General features: G+C 55.7%; 4 protein-coding genes across 4 annotated transcripts; 2 read left to right on the plus strand and 2 right to left on the minus strand.

The window, feature by feature from the left end:
• Positions 1-179: 179 nt before the first annotated feature.
• Positions 180-422, minus strand: PG997_011617 (uncharacterized protein; the record flags this gene model as incomplete). Its single annotated transcript, XM_066815932.1, has 1 exon — positions 180-422. The coding sequence occupies one exon, from the start codon at positions 420-422 to the stop codon at positions 180-182; it is 243 nt and encodes an 80-aa protein (XP_066665222.1).
• A 690-nt stretch (positions 423-1,112) lies between these two features.
• Positions 1,113-2,621, plus strand: PG997_011618 (Peptidyl-prolyl cis-trans isomerase-like 4; the record flags this gene model as incomplete). The annotated part of the gene is made up of 1 exon (XM_066815933.1): positions 1,113-2,621. One exon carries the CDS (start codon positions 1,113-1,115, stop codon positions 2,619-2,621), a length of 1,509 nt encoding a protein of 502 aa, XP_066665223.1.
• A 3,028-nt stretch (positions 2,622-5,649) lies between these two features.
• Positions 5,650-7,405, minus strand: PG997_011619 (uncharacterized protein; the record flags this gene model as incomplete). Its single annotated transcript, XM_066815934.1, has 4 exons — positions 5,650-6,175; positions 6,240-6,880; positions 6,959-7,066; positions 7,208-7,405. The coding sequence occupies 4 exons, from the start codon at positions 7,403-7,405 to the stop codon at positions 5,650-5,652; spliced, it is 1,473 nt and encodes a 490-aa protein (XP_066665224.1).
• Positions 7,406-16,660: 9,255 nt separating this feature from the next.
• Positions 16,661-18,163, plus strand: PG997_011620 (uncharacterized protein; the record flags this gene model as incomplete). The annotated part of the gene is made up of 2 exons (XM_066815935.1): positions 16,661-18,049; positions 18,107-18,163. The coding sequence occupies 2 exons, from the start codon at positions 16,661-16,663 to the stop codon at positions 18,161-18,163; spliced, it is 1,446 nt and encodes a 481-aa protein (XP_066665225.1).
• Positions 18,164-18,488: the final 325 nt, after the last annotated feature.

Below are 18,488 nucleotides of genomic sequence, written 5' to 3' on the forward strand. Positions count from 1 at the left end.
TTTGCGGGGCGGAATGTCGAGGGCAGGCCTGCCCCTGGGAGCCTTCAAAAGTGGCCTTCCAAAAGGGATACCGTCGATCAGATGTTTTCCGTCGGTAGAAATCTGGTAGCGGCCAGAAAGGCGACGCTGCTTAAGGTCGTTGGTCAGAAGAGGGCGGATGCGCACATGGTCGCCCTCCTTCAGGACGGTCCGCACAGGCTGGAAATGGAGGCACTCGAAGTTGGAGCCATCGGGGCGGAGAGCTCGACGGCGTAGTCGTCCAGGCCCCAGTCGCTGCTCTCGAGGGGAATGATGTCGTTAACCTGCTCGAGTAGCTTGGATATGGTGGGATTCTCCTCGAGGGGAACAGGCCATACGACCTTGGCCTCGGGAAGACCGTTGCGGCGGATGGCCAAGTTGAGGCGCATGTGTGTTTGCGACATTATGAGGTAAGGAGTGATCGAAAGGTGAGGTACATGAAACAGCCCACCCAACTCGGATATTGGTTGCGATGCGATGCAAGCAAAGATTAAACGACGGAAACGGGATGGGTATCAGTAGGAAAAATATGAATGACAAGTACAAAATGCTGCGCTATTCCCAGCTCATGGTGTGATGACTTCCAGCACCCAGTTGACTGTTGTCAAGAAAGTCGAGGTTGCAGAAATGGTCAATGTTCAGATCGACTTTTGACGCAGATCTTTGACCAGAATACGCAATACTGCAGACAGGCGCGACTGGTTCACGCGTTGGAGGTTTGATGCCATTGAAGGAAAAAGAAAAATTAGGTGGGGTCCTGGGCCATGTGGGGTATGCTTGGAGAGCTCTAAGTGCTGGAGCTGGAGCTTCAGTGCATCGTTCCAGGGGACCAACGATGTCATTTAGGTCGCTCTAGGTGCCGCTCTAGCACTGTGTGTCTCCACCCAACTTTCAATGTTTCCTCAACACCAGCCTCTGGTCAAGAACGACCATCTCCAGATATCTACACACTTTCGAAAAGGCTGTTAGACCTGCGCACATCCACGACGAGGGAAGATTGCGTCATCGCTGTACGGAAATTAAAAGCTTGTGCTGCTTACTTCTATCCACGGTTCGTTACCCTAGAGTCTGGCCGCGCGACGGCAACCGCCATCATGTCGGTGCTCTTGGAAACGAGTCTAGGCGACATTGTCATCGACCTACTCGTCGACTACGCCCCAAAGGAGTGCGAGAACTTCCTCAAACTCGCCAAGATCAAATACTACAACTTCTCACCCGTCCATTCGGTACAGCAAGACTTTTCCTTCCAGTCCGGCGACCCTCTTGGCCCGACCGCGCCCTCTTCCGATGGCGGCTCTTCCATCTGGGGAGTCCTCTCCGGCAGCGCGGCCAAGAAGACATTTCCCGCAACCCTCCACCCGAAGCTAAAACACGCCGAGCGCGGCACCGTCTCCATGGCCACGACGCCGCACCCGACCAACCCCGAGGTGCGCCTGGCCGCGAGCCAGTTCATCGTGACCCTGGGCGACAACACCGACTACCTGGACGGCCGGGCCTCCATCTTCGCGAAGGTCGTGGAAGGGTTCGACGTCCTCGAGAAGGTCAACGCCGCCATCACCGACAAGGAGGGCCACCCCCTCGTCGACATCCGCATCAAGCACACCGTCATCCTCGACGACCCCTACCCCGACCCCGCGGGCCTGCGCGAGCCCAGCGCGTCGCCCCCGCCGACTAAAGCCCAGCTCGCGACGGTGCGCATCGCCGACGATGCCGACCTCAACGAGGAGGTCGACGAGGAGGCCGCCGAGAAGAAGCGCCGCGAGGCCGAGGCGCGCGCCCAGGCCTTGACGCTGGAGATGATGGGAGATCTGCCCTTTGCCGACGTCAAACCGCCCGAGAACATCCTGTTCGTCTGCAAGCTCAATCCCGTTACGACCGATGCCGATCTAGAATTGATCTTCAGCCGGTTCGGCAAGATTCTGTCTTGCGAAGTCATCCGCGACAAGAAGACGGGCGACAGCTTGCAATACGCCTTTATCGAGTATGATGAGAAGACGGCGGCAGAGGCGGCATATTCCAAGATGCAAAGCGTGTTGATCGACGACCGGCGCATTCACGTCGATTTCAGTCAAAGCGTCAGCAAGCTTAGTGAAGAATGGCGGTCGGGCGAGGTTGCCAAGCGAAGACGGACCGGCGGCGGCGGCGGATGGGGTGGTGTGGAAGGCCTGGAGAAGTGGCGGAAATACCGCCATGAGGACCGAGTGGCCGACAGGAACGACAAGTACGGCATGGTCTACAGTGATGAGGAGATGCGCGGACGCCATGGAAGGCAAGGCGAGCGCGCAGAACGCGACGATACGGGGGCAGGGGCTGGCGGCGAAAGCAGCAGTCGAGCTGATAACGAGCGCCCCAGGCGGCAAGATGGCGGACGAGGACGAGGTGGAGGGGGCAGCGACGCGAGGCGGCGTAGTCGCAGCAGGAGTCCGAGAGGAGGAGGATATCGAGGAAATGGGGACAGGGGCCGCGACCGTCGAGATGGGGACAGGGGCCGTGATCGCCGGTATGACGGCCAGCGCCGCCGCGATGATCGCTACGATGGAAAAGACCGTAGAGATCGGTCCCGAGATAGGGGCTCGAGCTACAACGATTACCGGAGACGATGATCACATAAGGGGCAGCTCACAAGCTAATCTCCCAAAGCAGCTTGGCCAGGCCACACGACTATGCATGGCCTACGGCAACCGCTTTGCCTGTCTGCTGTCGTAGGTGGCATGAGCTAGAGGCGCATGATCCCGGCTTGCACTTATACGAATCGTGGCGGTAAAAAGTAACAAGATCCCAACCGCATTTTGGACGTTTCATACAGAGACCTTACACGACCAAAAGCGGAACGGAGCACCAGCCACCAGGATCAGACCTATTACTGTTCAAGCGCGTAAACGCCAGGGCAAGTAGACACTGCACACTACTTCTATTTCCGACTGTATCAGTTTCACTGATCGGGAATATCCACAGCAGATGAGCCATTCTCCCTCGCTCACGCCTTGAGGTTCCAAGAGCTATAACGGGTGTTGTGATGGCAGCTGAGTAAGATGTAGTTACCTAACCAAGGCAAGCAAGCTTTACTTCTCCGAGAACACCACTTCTTCATCAGTCCCGTGGTCCTACCTACCTACACTTCAGTGATACCAATGAGGCGACGGGATGGCTTCGAGCCGGAGTCGGGAAGTTAATGGATCTCGTATTACTTGAGTAGGCTCAGACGAAGCATCAAGATAGGCAAGCAAGCCAGAAAAAAATGGATGTTGTCAATCACTTAGATTGTTGGATTGGTAGTATATGTACATGTACTTTGAGTGTTGGTCTTGAACATAAACAATTGGTTGACCCCCCTTTTATCAATGCTCATGCCACCAGATGCAATTTTTCGAGGCTCTTCCTCCCTGCTGTGTGTGTGATATGATCAATGGTATCTCTCTCTCTCTCTTGAATCAGAACCACCGGTGATGATGAAGCAATGATGCTTTTTGTGTAAAAAGGAAATGTAGTAAAAGTGAAAACCCTCCTTGTCTGTCTGTTCTGTGCCAGGCAGAGAGAAAATAAAACAACAATCTCCCCAAAAACGTACAAACTTACTAAACATGATTCCGCAAATGCAAAGAACGACAAACCTAGAAGCACAAATTACTCTCCCTGCTCCCGACCTTCTTTTTTTGTCTCTGTCTCTTTCATTACCTTCCGAAACCTGCTCCTGCCGCCGTGCCGGGTCTCCGTGTGGAAGAAGCCGGGCCTTCTCCCCCCCTTGTGCGAGGTGACAAGAAACGAGAAAAAGTCTAATAATCTCAATGCAAGTACAATAAAATGACAAGTGACAGCTGACATGATAGAATGATAGAAGGAGGCGGGAAGAAGAAAAAAGAAATAGAGGGTGTGTGTGTGTGTGTGTGTGTGTGTAACCTATGACACGCACATTCCCCTCCCCCGGGTAAATTCGAGTTTTGGTGGTTTGTTGTTGTATGATAAGGATATGCGGATGACACATCAACTTTCCCAATCGTAGATTAGAGAAGGAAGGAAGAAGATCCGGGGGTTGGGAGGGCGAGGGCGGTGCGATTGCTGGATTCCCTCGAGAAAGATGAAAAGTGACAAGATGGTACGATAATAGGTAATCAAAACAACAACAACAACAGATCAATGACAAAACAATTTGAAACTTGATAGACAACGGACATGCGCGAACGAAAAAAGAAGGAAGGAAGCCTTGCCAGCCAGCCAGCCCGCCCAGCGGCTACCGGATATGCACAGAACGGAAAGCAAGCGGCCGCACCACCCCGCCACGCGACGGATCCGGGATTCTCTGACAGATTATAGACCAGGGTGGTGGGTTGGTGGGTGTGGATGAACCGACCAGGGATGATGGATCAGGGGCCAGGACCAGGACCAGGGTGGCGGGCCACCCTTGATGTTGCTTTTCGAAATCGAAGAAAAGAAGATTGCGGATAAATAGATGGAGATTGTGACCTGGAATTGATGGGAATGAGGGGAAAAGGCCCAGGTGAGGAGAAAGAGATGTGCGCCACGTGTGAAACCGTCGGGACGGGAACCCCCCTCGAGAAAGTGGGAGAGGGTATATGTTATGCAACTTGTGCATAATGATCTGTTTCTTTCTTTTTCTTTCTTTTTTTAGAAACACGAGAGTTCGAGGCCGAGGTCGAGTATAAAGTAAAGCTGAAAAGTGACAGAAAAAGAAAAAGGGGGTGGTGGGTGGTGTGGTGCAGTGCCGTCGGAAGGTGAGCACCGGAGAAGCAAAGCAGCAGACCGGGGAGCCGTTTCGGAATAGATTGGATCTGCCGACGCCACCGACGAATCAGAACAGCCCTGTCTGCTGTTATTGTGGCCCTGGTCGTTCGTTCGCCCGGTGTGAGTGTGCGGGTGTGTGTGTCAGTGGAAGACAGACACACCGGGCAGCCGGGGGAAGTCGAAGCGAGATACCCCGGTTGACCGACGAAGCCCCTTATCGAAGGAAGGCGAGAATGGCCTCGTGTCGGGAGAAAATCAGATCATCTAATCAGAAAATTGGTCAAGGGTTGCTGTGCCGCTTTGCTGTATGCACGTATTTGTCTGTGTAAGTGTAGCGATATGCCGTGCGAGTGCTGCCAATGGAGTTGACAGCCGATGGACGTGCTGTGGTGTCATGCTGCCCTTCGGGAGAATTGGTGTGGTAAAACCGGGTTCTCGAACTGACTCCCGCGGGATGATCATGATGGGTGGCGGCAAGGACGACATCAGCCAAGGCAGCTCCTTCGTACCTGACAGGACGTGGGGACCTTGCCTTGACACGGGCGAAAAGCAACGCCCTCGGTTGCACAGCAGCATGTCGTAGGCTTGACAACGGCCACGACACGACACTTGCACACAAGCACAGCATTCGAGCCCAAAGCTCGTAAAACAAGGACACTCTCCCCCTTTTGTTGAACCATGGGGCGTGCTGACCGGTGTGTAATGAGTTGTCGTCGTTCGTCGTTGTTGTTGGGGCGGGTGTGGGGGAAGGGGATCGGGTTTGGGAATAGGGGTTAGTGGAGTGGAATGATTGGGGGAAACTCTCTCTCTCTGTGTGTGCGAATGACGCTGGCTGGACTGGGACTCCGGAAGTCCCTCCTCTCTCAGCCTATCCTTGCCCTGTGTATGTTCCTATCTTCGCAGGTGGTGTCGGCCACCATGCCCGTCCGACGTCGCACCACTGCCCGTACCCGCGGTCGTAGCCCCATCGTCGTAATCCTGCTGATGGTGCGGGTGGTGCTGCGCGCGATGGTGCGGGTGGTGATGGTGATGATGATGGTGAACGTCGTAGTGGTCATGGCCACTGCCGCCACCGCCATAGCTAGGGTGCGTCTGCGGCACGTGGCTGTGCGAAACAGGCACGTAGTCATGCCCATTAGCGAGAGCGGCCGCTGCGTGCGAGCCCCGGCGCGAGGGCGAGGTCAAGGGTGAGCCCGTGGACACCTTGTTGTCCGTGTAGATGTAGGACCCGCCTGCGTGGTCGGCGGCCCCGTACTCGGTCGTGGCGGCAGTGGGCGTGCCGGTGCTGTACTGCGTCGATATGGAACGGCCAGAGAGCGTCGCGGAGGAAGAGGCGCCCGTGCTATACGAAGCGGGCGAGTCGCCAAAGTCGCCGCCGTAGGTGCTGACGTCGCCCGTAGAAGTGGACGTCTTGCTGCTGTAGGGCGAGCCCGAGGAGGGCGGGGAGCCCGTCCGCGGCGCGGTAGGCGGCGGAGACGGACGACGAGCTGGACAGCGTGCGGTGCGGGTTGGGTAGACGGTCGGAAGTGGTGCTGCTGCCGTTGTTGGCATGGCTGCTGGGTAGGGACGCCGCCATGCTCGACAGCGAGAAGTTGGGTAGTTCGCTGCTGCTCACGGCGGCCGCTACTGCTGCAGCTGTTGCTGCGGCTCCTGCCCCTGCTGGTCGATGGACGAGACTCCCGTAGGGATACGTCGACGCCGCCGCCGCGTCCGCCGGATCCACGTAGACTGACCCCGCGGCCTTGCTCGAAGCCGAGCTTCCATAACGGTACAGCTGCTCCGCCGGGTCCTGGCCCAGCTGCGCCGCCGTAGTGGGATAAGCCGGGTAGCCACCGAGACCATACTCAGCCGCCGCGGCGACCCCGCCGTCGTCGGGATACGCGCCGCCAGTCCATGCTGTCGTGGAATAGTAGCCTTTACCGCCTGTCGCGTACCCAGGATACGAGTTCTGCCGGTACGCCGCCCCCGCCACGCCGCCGTCCGCCAGGGCCGCCGCCGCGTTGAAGGCCGCGAGCGGCGACAGCGAGCCGCCGCTTGAGCGGGCGTGGTAGGCGCGGGCCGTCTCGACGTTGTAGCCATAGTCGGCGCTGCCGTCCCTTAGGTGCGTCTCGGTGGAGGAAACCTTTATTTCGTTCGTAGTCAAGCAAGGTCAGCAAAGGCTCAAGGGTAAATAGAAAGTAGAAGTAAAGTGAGTACATACCCTTAGGAAGAGGCAAGGCTCATGACCGGCGTTCTTACAGTTGGAACATGGCCCGCCGTTTCCTGGATCGCCACTACACCGGATCTTGCGCTTTCGACATCGACCGCACTGGATGGAGAAGGCACATTGTCAGTTCCTGTTTTGGTTGTTGACGTCTTCTTCACGACTTCAGCATCGAGTTAGGTGAAGGGGCAAAGGGGGTGCTGAGAGTCTGTCACGGATATCCTCGTTCTCCCAAAAACTACTTACAGCCACGGCGATCCTCTTGCGCGGAGCATCGTCCATGTCTCGCTCGACCATGGTCTTGGAGAGCCGCGAGTCGTGGTGAGAAGGCAGGTGGTGGTGGTGTGGGTAGCGCCGCTCAAGGTAGCCAAGGGGATACGGCGGGCAAGCACGGCTGTATCGACGGCTTGTTTCACTGGACGTGTAGCATGCCGGAGTGACCATCTTGAAAGAGGAGAGAGGGGGAAGGGGAAGGAGAAGAAAGAAGAAATATCTTCCTCTTGAACTAGACTTCAACTTCGTAATTTTTTTTTCTTCGTGCGTCGTGTGTCGTGCCGCCTTTCCTTTCTGCTCGCTCTCCTTTTCTTACTCAAGCAAGGCGCGGTGCGTGCTTGCGTGCGGCCCAGTGCGTAGGTAATATAAAAGATTGCGCGTAAAAAAGGGGGGGCGGAGAGAGGGAAGCGAGTATGTGTTAGTCAGGGTTTGCGATCCGGTCGTCTGCACAAGAGGGAGAGACAGCGTCGTCACAGCCCGCAGAAACCGAGATAAAAATAAAAGTAACAACAATAGAGAGGGGGAAAAAGAGAGGGAACAATGTAGCCGCCGGTGCGCTTGTGTTATGTTGATGCCCGTGTCGTCACCGGGGCTGATGTCGTTTCCCAATCCGGGACCCCAGGCGAGCAGCGGAGGAGAGGTGTGGGAGTGAACCAGACGATGATGATGCAGCAATGTCGTCTGTCTGTTCTATTGCAAAGGGCCGAGAAGCAGGGGTATGGCGTGTTAGACTGGGGGGTTCGATGTTTGATACACAGGCAGGTGGCGCTGCACAGAGCTTCTGATTTTTCCTTTTCTTTTCCTTCCTCGGCAAGTAGCCCTGGATTTCTTGGTCAGCTTGATGGTCACTGTCGTCAAGCTATCGCCAGATTGCTTCTTGTTGTAAGACTCGACTGTTTCATCAAGAGGCCTGGTCAGACTTGGGATATGGAGCAAGTTTGCAGGACGCGGTTGAAGTTTCCTGTAATGGGATGGTGCACGGGGTGGGTGGAGGGGAGAGAGAGGGAAAAATAGGAGAGGTGAAGATGGCGGTGGTCGTCGTAGTGGTAGTAGGTAGTGGTTGGAAGAGGGAGGATAAACGAGGCTGCAAGTCCCGTACCTCTGTCTGTTATACCTCGTGTGTCACTCGGGGAATGAATGATGGGGCAGAGAGCCGAAAGGCAAAGACCGAGACTGGGCAATGGAAAGAGTCAAACTCCAATCCATGAAGCTTGTGTTTGCATTTGCTTGAGAGAACATCGGGCCATGGTCTCTATGTAACTCGCACCAGCAAATTTTCGTATCATTCAAGGGGACGATTCACAACATCTGCCCAGTCATCCATCATATGTACTTGCAATGATCGACAGGCAGTCTAGAGGGTACACTGGCGTCGGATACTGGCAGCAACGTGTGGTACCCCTTACTTGCATGGGACCCACCCCATAACCATGTGGCCAGAGATTGGTGTGTCTTCGTTAGCTTACATGTCAATGTCTTGGAGCGAATCTGGATCTCACGGGCATGGGGAGATGGATACCCGGCAGCGGCAGGGTAAGCATGTAGGCAGGTAAGCAGCGTGATGGAAGAATGGGGTTAGAGGGGAAGAAGGGGAGAAGAGGGGCCGCCGTAGTAACATATCCCGGCGGCGATCCCCACGATACCCGTTGTGAGATTGGCCAGCCTCCCCTCGCAGTTCGTCTTGAGATGAAGTACAGTAGCGGCGGGTGAGCTGATCCGGTCTCACAGCACAACACATAACACGACGGGGGACGGTCCAATGACAGCTGGCGTCATCACCCCGGGCAAGCGTCATCTGCCAGGTACAAATGATGTGCAGGGTATAGTGAATGTACCTCGCGCGGTCGAGACAAGGCCTAGTTAGGGGAGAGAGAGAGGTAGCCACAGAGAGGAAGTTACAGAAGTACAGTATGAGAGGGGAGAGGGCAGGGTAATCGTACACAATCTTGTGTAACCTGATCCGAAAACCCAGCCAGTGGCCCGTAAGCTGAAACCAGACATCTCGCTCATCGAGACCCTGGAAATTGAGAGGCAAGAGAAAAATAAAAGATTTGAAATCACAGCCCAGATACTTCCCAGCGGTTCCTCTCCGCCCCGGAAAAGAGATGGCCTATATGGCACAGATACCCACTGTACGAATGCATGTAATGTAATGTAAAATAATGTAAACGACGTAGAGCATGTATGTATGTACGTACTTCTCGGGCCAAAGAGACGAGGCCGAGCCGCCTGGCCTCAACATATATGACTTGTATGTGATCCACGGCGTAACGTGCTGTACGCGGCCATGATGAAGCCAAGGAGGTGACAGAGAACGAAATCCTTGTGAATTGGAGGAGGGAGAGCGGAGAAAGAGGGCAATCCTGGGCAAACACAGCAATGAAGGATTTGATGACGATGTGATATCTGTTGGAGATGGGCCACACGCACCTTCTTCGTCTCACTGGAGAGGCAAACGCATTGTAAGACAGAGTAACCTCCTTGGTGTATCCCAGCTGGCCCATTCACCTACCAGATATACTTTCTTTACGGCGTGCTTGACATACAGAGAAGAGACGTCAAGGGCGTATCCAGCCTGAGAAGGGCGACGACGACTCTCCGCCAGCGCATGACGCAAGAAGCAAGGCGTCGTCATCCTTCAGCAAGATGGATGTAGCATTAGCCCAAGAGATAGCTGCACAGCATCGTTTCTGAACCGCTTCTCTGGCTCGGTATGGCGAACGTCTTCTGGACCTCTTGTACCAGGCAAGTGGAGTCCATCAGGGTCTATCTCTGCCAAGGACAGGGGAGGTAGGAGTGAATGGCAAGTAGGCATGTATGTACTCTCCAGGACAAACGGAACCACACCGGGCAGCCGGGGAAGCGTCCCTACCATTCCCTAGAGACACCATGGACATGCAGTGCAGTGCGAAGGAAGGCCGTTGAGCCAAGGGAAGTTCAAGGTTCCTCTGCGCCAATGGGGGGCCGGGCGTGGCGATTGGTCCTGTGAAGCGGGGAGGGAGAGGAAAAGCAGTACGATGGTTGCTTCCTCATCCCAGAAAATAATGCAGCAGGGCAAGCAAACAAGCAGAAAAGGGCCGCGCCGTTGAAGAAGGGTCGTAGCATCAGCAGCAGCCTGCTGCATCTGTCATGTTTGCTTGCCTCTCTCCAACAGCGGTGGTGGTGGTGACGGTGACCTCCATTATGGTGGGGATGTGCGTTTTCCCTCTTGGCGGCGAGCCAATAACCTGGTCTGCTTCGACGGCACGCAGAGGTGCAAACGGGGTGCCCTCTGACAACTGCCTTCTCTAACAGTTACACGACCGACTCCCCACTTGCAGAGAGAGAGAGGGGGGGTGAGAGGCGTAACGTCTTCTGTCCCCGGGATTGACAATAATTGGCTTGCAGGTATTACCGCAGTCCCCTTCGCTTTTTCCCCTTGTAATGTCAGTACTTCACTCCATGGGTAAAATATGTATAGTCATGTATTTGTCGTCCTCGTGGGGGTCAACTGAGACAAGTGTCGCTAGTTGTCGCGCTTTACCCCTCTGGATCGTCTCTCTATGGCAGATCAAGGAAGGTCGAATCGAACATTCATACACATGAGGTCATTGGCGAACAGGGTGAGGTAAGAAAGTCAACACATATACGGAGTAGGGGCTTCCTGAGAGGGATCGTTCGGGCGCTCTCACTGAAGGCGTCGTCTCCCTCACGAGCGTATCCGCGTTGGGGAGAAAAGAGATTGTATGTGCACCCCAAAAATGGCCAGTCACAACAGGTGATTGATTGGCGGTTCGCTCAACTTCTGACAACGTCTTGTGTTTGTTGACCTGTCACTTCTCAACTTTCAACTTTTCGGTTTCTCTCTCTCCCCCATTCTCTCGAAAGCGAGCGAGGAAAACAGACGAGCTTGGTAGATTGCCGACAAACCAGTGCCCTGGAGCGATCCGATTCGTTAGGCCAAGGCACTTGCTTGGGGAGATCGGGTAGTAGTAGTAGGGAAAGAGGGCAGCCTCCCTTCGTGGTCCAGTTTGCATGCACCCCGGCACGTGGGGAGCTTTCACCGGGTGTCTTGCAGGAGGAGGGCGAAGACTGACAAGCGCATAAGCGTGTACCTTGATTGGCCTCGCCCTGATGCAACGTCCATGGCCGGGTCCCTGCTACAGGGCTGGCTGGCACGGGTCATATCATCTAGATGCTCCAGATAGGCGTAGATAGGCGATACGAAGGGAGGCGCCACGAGGTGTCATTGACAGATTCATGCCATCGGGGACTCCCTCCGATACCCGTGGCCAGGCAGGGTTTCAAGCGCCTCGTTGCTACCGTTACCTCCCACCTACCTCGAGCTGATTGCCTATTCCGTTGTGGCTTAGACATACCGCATTCCGCGAACCCGGTTCTGCAAGAGAGTGATTGCTGTCGTCCCGGGCGAAGAGACCAATCGAATCGGTCCACGCTGGCCCGCGTCATCGCCCTTGTCCGGTACCTACATATGTAGGTAGGTAACATGGCAGACTCCGAGGAATCGATGATAGATACCGAGGCGGTTCGCCCCAAAGTTTCCCATGTACACACATGTGTGTGTGTGTATGTGTGTGTCCGTGGAGGAGAACACGACACACGTCCTCGAGGGTTGGGTAATCGGGCCACTTTCAATTCGGTAGGCAGATCGGGTTCAGACCCGGGCAAGGTGGTGCGAAGCAAGTTGGCCATCCTTTGGCTACATTTCCACCGAGGACATGCGAATGGCACAAGCACAAGCACAAGCGACTGACCTTGGCGTGAAGGGCCGGCCAGCTTGCTTGGCTTAGTCAGTCGACTCTGAGTCGTTCCTCACCTTGGAAATGGCCCCCACGTAAGACCTAGTGACTTGAGATGCCGTGCCGACTAAGTACAGCGGTTAGTCAGCAGGCAGTTCGTGATAGTAGCGAGGTACCGAGAAAGCACAGGTAGTATCTCGATGGCGGCGCACTCCTCTGATCGATGGCTGGGAGACGCACGACGCACTGCAGCAGACAGCAGCAGGCGCAAGTAGACCCGAGAGGGCAGCGGAGATTTCAATCCTACCACTTCGTTTGCCCTCCAGTCCTGCAGCGGAAGGCGGCAGTGGGCGCATTCCATGGTTGCACGGGACATGCAGCCACCCGGATGCAGCGTGGGACGAGGCCTGGTGTGATTGGGTACGTCGAGGTTACTGTTTCTGATCGTTATGTTGTTGTTGGTGGTGGTTTGGGCGAGGCCCGGTGGCTGGCCTGCACCAATTGGAAGCGGGGCGAACAAGTTGCTATATTGAGAAAGTGAGGTGCAGTGACCATTCCCTCAAGTAGAATGGATACAAGTTTGAGGGGAAGGGTACTTCCTGGCTCACTTACTGTACCTGCTCTCCGGTAGCTGGCCTGGGGAACATTGAAGGGTCTACTTACATACTGCCTCACTACATGCCTACCCTCTTTGTCGGTGCTGTGTATGTAGATTGTATTCGTCCAGTAGTTCCGTACGTCAATCTTTGCATGAGTCGGCCCCCTGTCAATATCAATCCCTCCTCGCCCTCAGCTCTTCCATCTTCGCAGCTCATACATGATTCTGCTATCAATAGGCTGAAGGGCGCGACTGTTTCGGGAGACAAGGACAGGTTATTACTCGTCCCCGCCGCCGCCAACATGCTGAGAGCGGTCTTTGGGAGATCCAAGACATGTCTTTCACGTCGTCGCAGATGTATAGATCAGCTCGGGGCAGGTTTCGTAGTGCGTCCGTATCGAAGAGAGAGGCAGCAGCACCTACCAACTACTTACGGTACGCTTTCCATGGTTCATGGCGATGCCAACCACGTTCAATAAACAACTTTTGGTGTATGCATTTAGATACGAGGAAGTGGAACCCCCAAACAATCTCATCCAGATAAGCCGACCAGAAATCGTGCCATGTCTGGAAACCCATTTAATGAAGGGGGGCCACGGGGAGTGGGTTGCTGTAGGATTCATGATAAGCCTTGTGGGAACTCCCGTTGTTCGTTGCGTTGCTGAAGACGGCATTGAAGACGCAGACGCAGACGGCAACCGGAGCTCAGCTCACTGCACATCGCATGCGGGTTGCGCTGGCAGATTGCCGGGCCTCGCTCGTCTAACATTGCCTCTTCGTGCGGGTGCGTCGAGCTGAAGGGAGCTGGGTATTGTAGGCAAGCAGGCCAGTGGCGCGACGTGCGTCTCCGATACTGAGAATGAGGGTAGGTATGGGATATAGCACGGCGAGCGGTGGTTGCATTGGCCTGCTGCAGAATCTGACGATGATGTCTGAGGTTGGAAGATCCAAGTGAGGTGGGGAGGGATCCGGATGCCGGTAACCGGCAGCCGCCGCAGTCCCTGACATCTCAGTGTTCCTTCTCGACCCCTTCGATCGGCCTTCTACGACGTGTTACATGACATTCGACAAGGGAAAGCAGCGTATATAGCCGCGAAAGTGCACATTCAGGTGCGTGAGGCATGCAGGTAATCGGTGTCTCTAGCAATCTGCGTGTCTAGGTGTGTTTGCAGATGGTATTTCCAAGACAAACAGAGCAGCAAGAGTGGGTTAGTGGGTGTCGACCGATGCTGGCTGCAGGAAAGTGCAGAAAAAGTGCAGTTTGCATACATCCAGGCAAGTCACGAGTCGACGGGCTGCGAACGGGAGACTGGACATGCGGTTTTAGGCGCCGTCTCGTCTTATCTTGCCTTGTTCGAACATTGAACCAATTTCACCTCCAGACCTGGTCTAATGTCCAACGCATGCTGTATTTGGAAGCTTCCCCCGATTTCCCCATCTTTCGTGGCTATATCCGCGCCTGGCGCGTGAGAGAGTCTGGAGTCTGGAGTCTGGACTTTTGTGATGGTCCGACGATAATCAAATGTCACTTACAGTAGCAGGGCACAGGGTCCAAGGGATAGTCGGCGCGTGGCCAATAAGGCATGAACATGATGTTTTACTTGACACGCGACAATGGTCGAGAAGGACGAAGGACGGGCAGACAGCGGCCAGAACAATTGAATGGGGCCGAGATGGACCAGAAATGGAGATTTCGCCTTTTTTGGCAGGAGTCTTGGCACACACTTTGGGCCAGTTGCTGATAGGTAATGGCTGGTCAGCTCAATGTGTCATGGCAATTGGTTGAGGCGGTCACTATCTCGCAGCTCGCTAGCTGAGGAGCAGTTTCAAAAAATGGGAATGCGCCGTGCGCCAATGGGAGGCCCAGCTGGGGCGCTCACCGATGGCTGGCATCGACCAGGGACCGCTTATCGCCGGTACAGGAGCTGCTGCCCACGCTGCTGCCCACCCCCTGCTGGGGCAGGACTTGCTGATTGCCTTGGTTGCTCGGCAGGCCACCTTACAAAGATGGAGTGCGCTGATGTCAGTATCTGCCATTGAGTGCTGTTGAGTGCCGGGGGGCCCATTGCCAACCCCAACCGAGCCAGCCGCCAAACGAGGTCACTCGGTCACGCGGTGCGCCATGCTTCCAATTGAATGCGACAGGAGATGAGCGCAATGGTAAAATACGTCAACGCCAACCAAGATCTGGCTTTTCTTTTTACGTAGCGAGAATTGGTCAACTGCCAGCCGAGCCAGGCTCTCCGCGTCCCATGCTTTTTAGCGAACCCACCCAAGGTCGGGGTGCATTGGAAACAGTGGCTCTCCAGTGGTCCTCGGGGCGTGTAGGGGGCTCTCGGGGGCCAAAAGACCACTGTTAAGGGCAGTCCCCAAGTCCCTTCAGGGGGTCGAGGGTCTATCCGACCATGGTCCGACCTGCTTATCGCAGCCTAAACCGCCTTAGGGCGCCTGTTAGTTTTAAGCTTCTGTCGTGCCCCTGGTGCAGCGAGTGCAGCCGGTGCCACTCCCTGCACTCCCTGTCCTGTCACTGGCAGGGGTCCTTATCTTCAGCACCTGAGTACCTGCTGGAGAAGGAAAGTCCCCAGGACCCAAGACCCCAAGACGGAGAAACCAAGCAGCCTCATTTGCTGCTCTAGCCTCCATTCCTCCGCGCACTTCCCACCGGGCAGCAGCTATCTGGCCTCCTGCTGATGATGTGTTCGTTGGAGGGGGCGCGAACTCTATCTAGGGTTCCGACGAGTCGGAGACGCTGGACCTTGGCACAATGACGGGCAGCATGGGAAGTGCATATAAGCCTCGCCGTCATCTCGCCCGCACACACACACCCGGCTTCCAGTTTGACTTCTTGCATGAACCACCTTCTCGGATCCTTTTGGCCAGCGCTCGCTGAGATTGGGTTTCTTGTCCTTCCCCCGCGTGCCCACAAAACGCTGAGCAGGAGCCAGCAGGAGCCGACCGGATTAGCCAAATGGTGACGAACACGAACAAAATGACTCGCCCCTCTTCGGAGCAAAGCCACTCTACGGCCTCGCGGTGGAATTGGTGAGGTAACAGAAACCACCGCCCCGCGTCACTGGCCCACTCTCATCAGCGAACGCTGGTACGACTTTTTTTTCGACCGTCGCCCACGATGGAGCAAGGCACCCGGCACGAGTGGCACGCAAGGACTTCGGCTGCGAGAGCCTAACAGAGCAAGACCGCGAAAACAGCCGTGGTCAGTGTGTCAATCTGGCGCATTCCCACATGGCGGCAGCGACCATCTCCCACGGCCACGGCTCGAGCCATGCCCGGCCAGAGATTGACAGATTGAATTACACGATCAGCCGGACTAAAAGCCCTGCCTATGACTAACTGATAGGTAACAGGAAGCCATCTCCAGACCCGATCAGCCGGCTGGCTCCGTCTGCCTCCTCCTTGCCTTGCTTGCCTCCTCGTCGCAACTTTGTCTAGGAGCGCGATGTGCACGATGAGCAGAGATGAGATGTCGGCCTGCTGAGGGATTTCAATGGGGCCCCCAAACCAAAGAGGGTTTTCCCGCCACCGCTTTGTCGGCGCGTCGGTCGACAGCCGACCGAACAGCACACTGCTGGCTGCTGACTGAGGGAGCTGGAAGAAAAAAACCGGATCGACGAGATTGAGCCATCTTGCTCGAACCGTGGTCCCCGTCCGTGTTTCGCTTGCTGATAACAGTCCGGCCAGCCTGTTACAGGCATGCCTGACCAGTGACTACCGACCCAGCCTGGACGGCGCCCCCGGAGGGGAAGAGATATGCAGCAGTAGCAGTCGCGACCCACCTAGGGCTCGTTTTGGTCGTTACTACTTCGGCCGCATTTAAGAGGCGCTGGAGTCTCTGCGAATAAATTTTACGCCAGAGAATCCTCCCCGAGTCTCAACTCTCTCTGTCTGTCGTGTGCCTCTGTCGCTTAATACTCCCCCTCCACTCCCTCAGCGTATCTTAATACATCGATCGCTGCCCGTTGTGCCTGCCCGTTTTGTCGCGTGCCGCAGTTCTATATTTGTCTCACACACCACCCCAGAGGCAAAGAGCCAGCCAACCCTGTTCCAACCGCCTCTCCTAGCACCGCAACGATGCAGGAACGCAACCACGACGACGGCATCTTCCAGGCCTCGGCCGACACCAAGACCAACGGCTCGACCGACCTGAGCGAGAAGGATGGAGTGAAGATGACGGCACCGCACTCGCAGAGCTCCGTCGACAACGGAGTCGGCCAGATAACCGAGTTGGAGGCGCAAAAGGCGGCTCTCGGAGATGCCCACTTCCACCGCCTCGGCTGGAAGCGCCTCACCGTCATTCTCATTGTCGAGGCCATCGCCCTCGGCAGTCTGAGTGTGCCCTCCGCCTTCGCCACGCTCGGCATGGTCGCCGGTGTCATCCTGACCGTGGGAATCGGTCTGATCGCCATCTACACCAGTTACATCGTCGGACAGGTCAAGCTTGCCTTCCCCGAGGTCTCCCACTATGCCGATGCTGGAAAGCTGATGATGGGCCGCTTCGGCTACGAAGTCATTGGCGCCATGTTCACCCTGCAATTGACCTTCCTGGTGGGCTCGCACACGCTCACCGGTACCATCGCATTCCTGAACATCACCAACAACGGTACCTGCTCTGTCGTCTTCGGCGTCGTCTCGGCTATCATCCTGCTCGCGCTGGCCATCCCGCCGTCCTTCGCCGAGGTCGCCATCCTGGGCTACATCGATTTCGTCTCCATCATCGCCGCCATCCTCATCACCATTGTGGCCACCGGTGTCACCGGTAGCCACGCCGAGGGCGGTCTCGCCCAGGCTGCCTGGTCCGCCTGGCCCAAGGAGAACGTCACCTTCTCCGAGGCATTCGTAGCTGTCACCAACATCGTCTTCGCTTACAGCTTCGCCGTCTGCCAGTTCTCCTTCATGGACGAGATGCACACGCCCAAGGACTACGTCAAGTCCATCTGGGCCCTGGGTCTGATCGAGATCTTCATCTACACCGTCACCGGCGCCCTCATCTACGCCTTTGTCGGTGTCGACGTCAAGTCCCCCGCCCTGCTTTCCGGTGGCACTCTCATGTCCAAGGTCGCTTTCGGTGTCGCCCTGCCCGTCATCTTCATCTCCGGCTCCATCAACACCACCGTCGTCGGTCGCTACATTCACGGCCGCATGTACAAGAACGATGTCAAGCGCTTCATCAACACCAAGGGTGGCTGGATCTCGTGGTTGACCCTCATCAGCGCCATCACCCTGATCGCCTGGGTCATCGCTGAAGCCATTCCCTTCTTCTCCGACCTTCTGGCCATCTGCTCCGCCCTCTTCATCTCCGGCTTCACCTTCTACTTCCCCGCCATGATGTGGTTCATGCTCATCAAGAAGGGCAACTGGTACGCCAAGGAGAACATCTGGAGCAGCATCGCCAACGCCGTCGTCTTCATTATTGGCTTGATCACTCTCGTCGCCGGTACCTATGCCGCGATTGTTGATATCGTAAGTTGCCTTGTATCGTCCCAACAGATGCTTTTTACTAACTCAACATCCTCACAGATCCAACAATACAACGACGGAACCGTTAGAGGAGCATTCACTTGCGCCCCCATCTAAACGGTTGGCTGTTTGGGTTTTGCCAATTGGCTGGCAGTGGGATTTTCTTTTTATTTGGGTAGCTTTATTGGAGGGTCATGATTAAGCGCGCGCATTGCCGTGGAGATGAGTATTTTCTCATCAGTGTACAACAACATCAACCAGATCAACTGGTATAGGGGTCGCAAGCGGCGTTTAGCCCCTGTTTGTGGGCAACGTCGTATAGCCAATCTGGGAGCGATTCTTGGATGAGCGCTTCTTCTGTACCAAGACGAGAGAGGATTCGACGAATATTAACGAATAATTATGATAAATGATGAATGACAAGCTTGCTTGGGGAGGCCTG

The sequence above is a fragment of the Apiospora hydei genome (assembly GCF_038363865.1).
Source record: "Apiospora hydei strain CBS 114990 chromosome Unknown utg000008l_segment0_segment0, whole genome shotgun sequence".
NCBI lineage: Eukaryota > Fungi > Ascomycota > Sordariomycetes > Amphisphaeriales > Apiosporaceae > Apiospora > Apiospora hydei.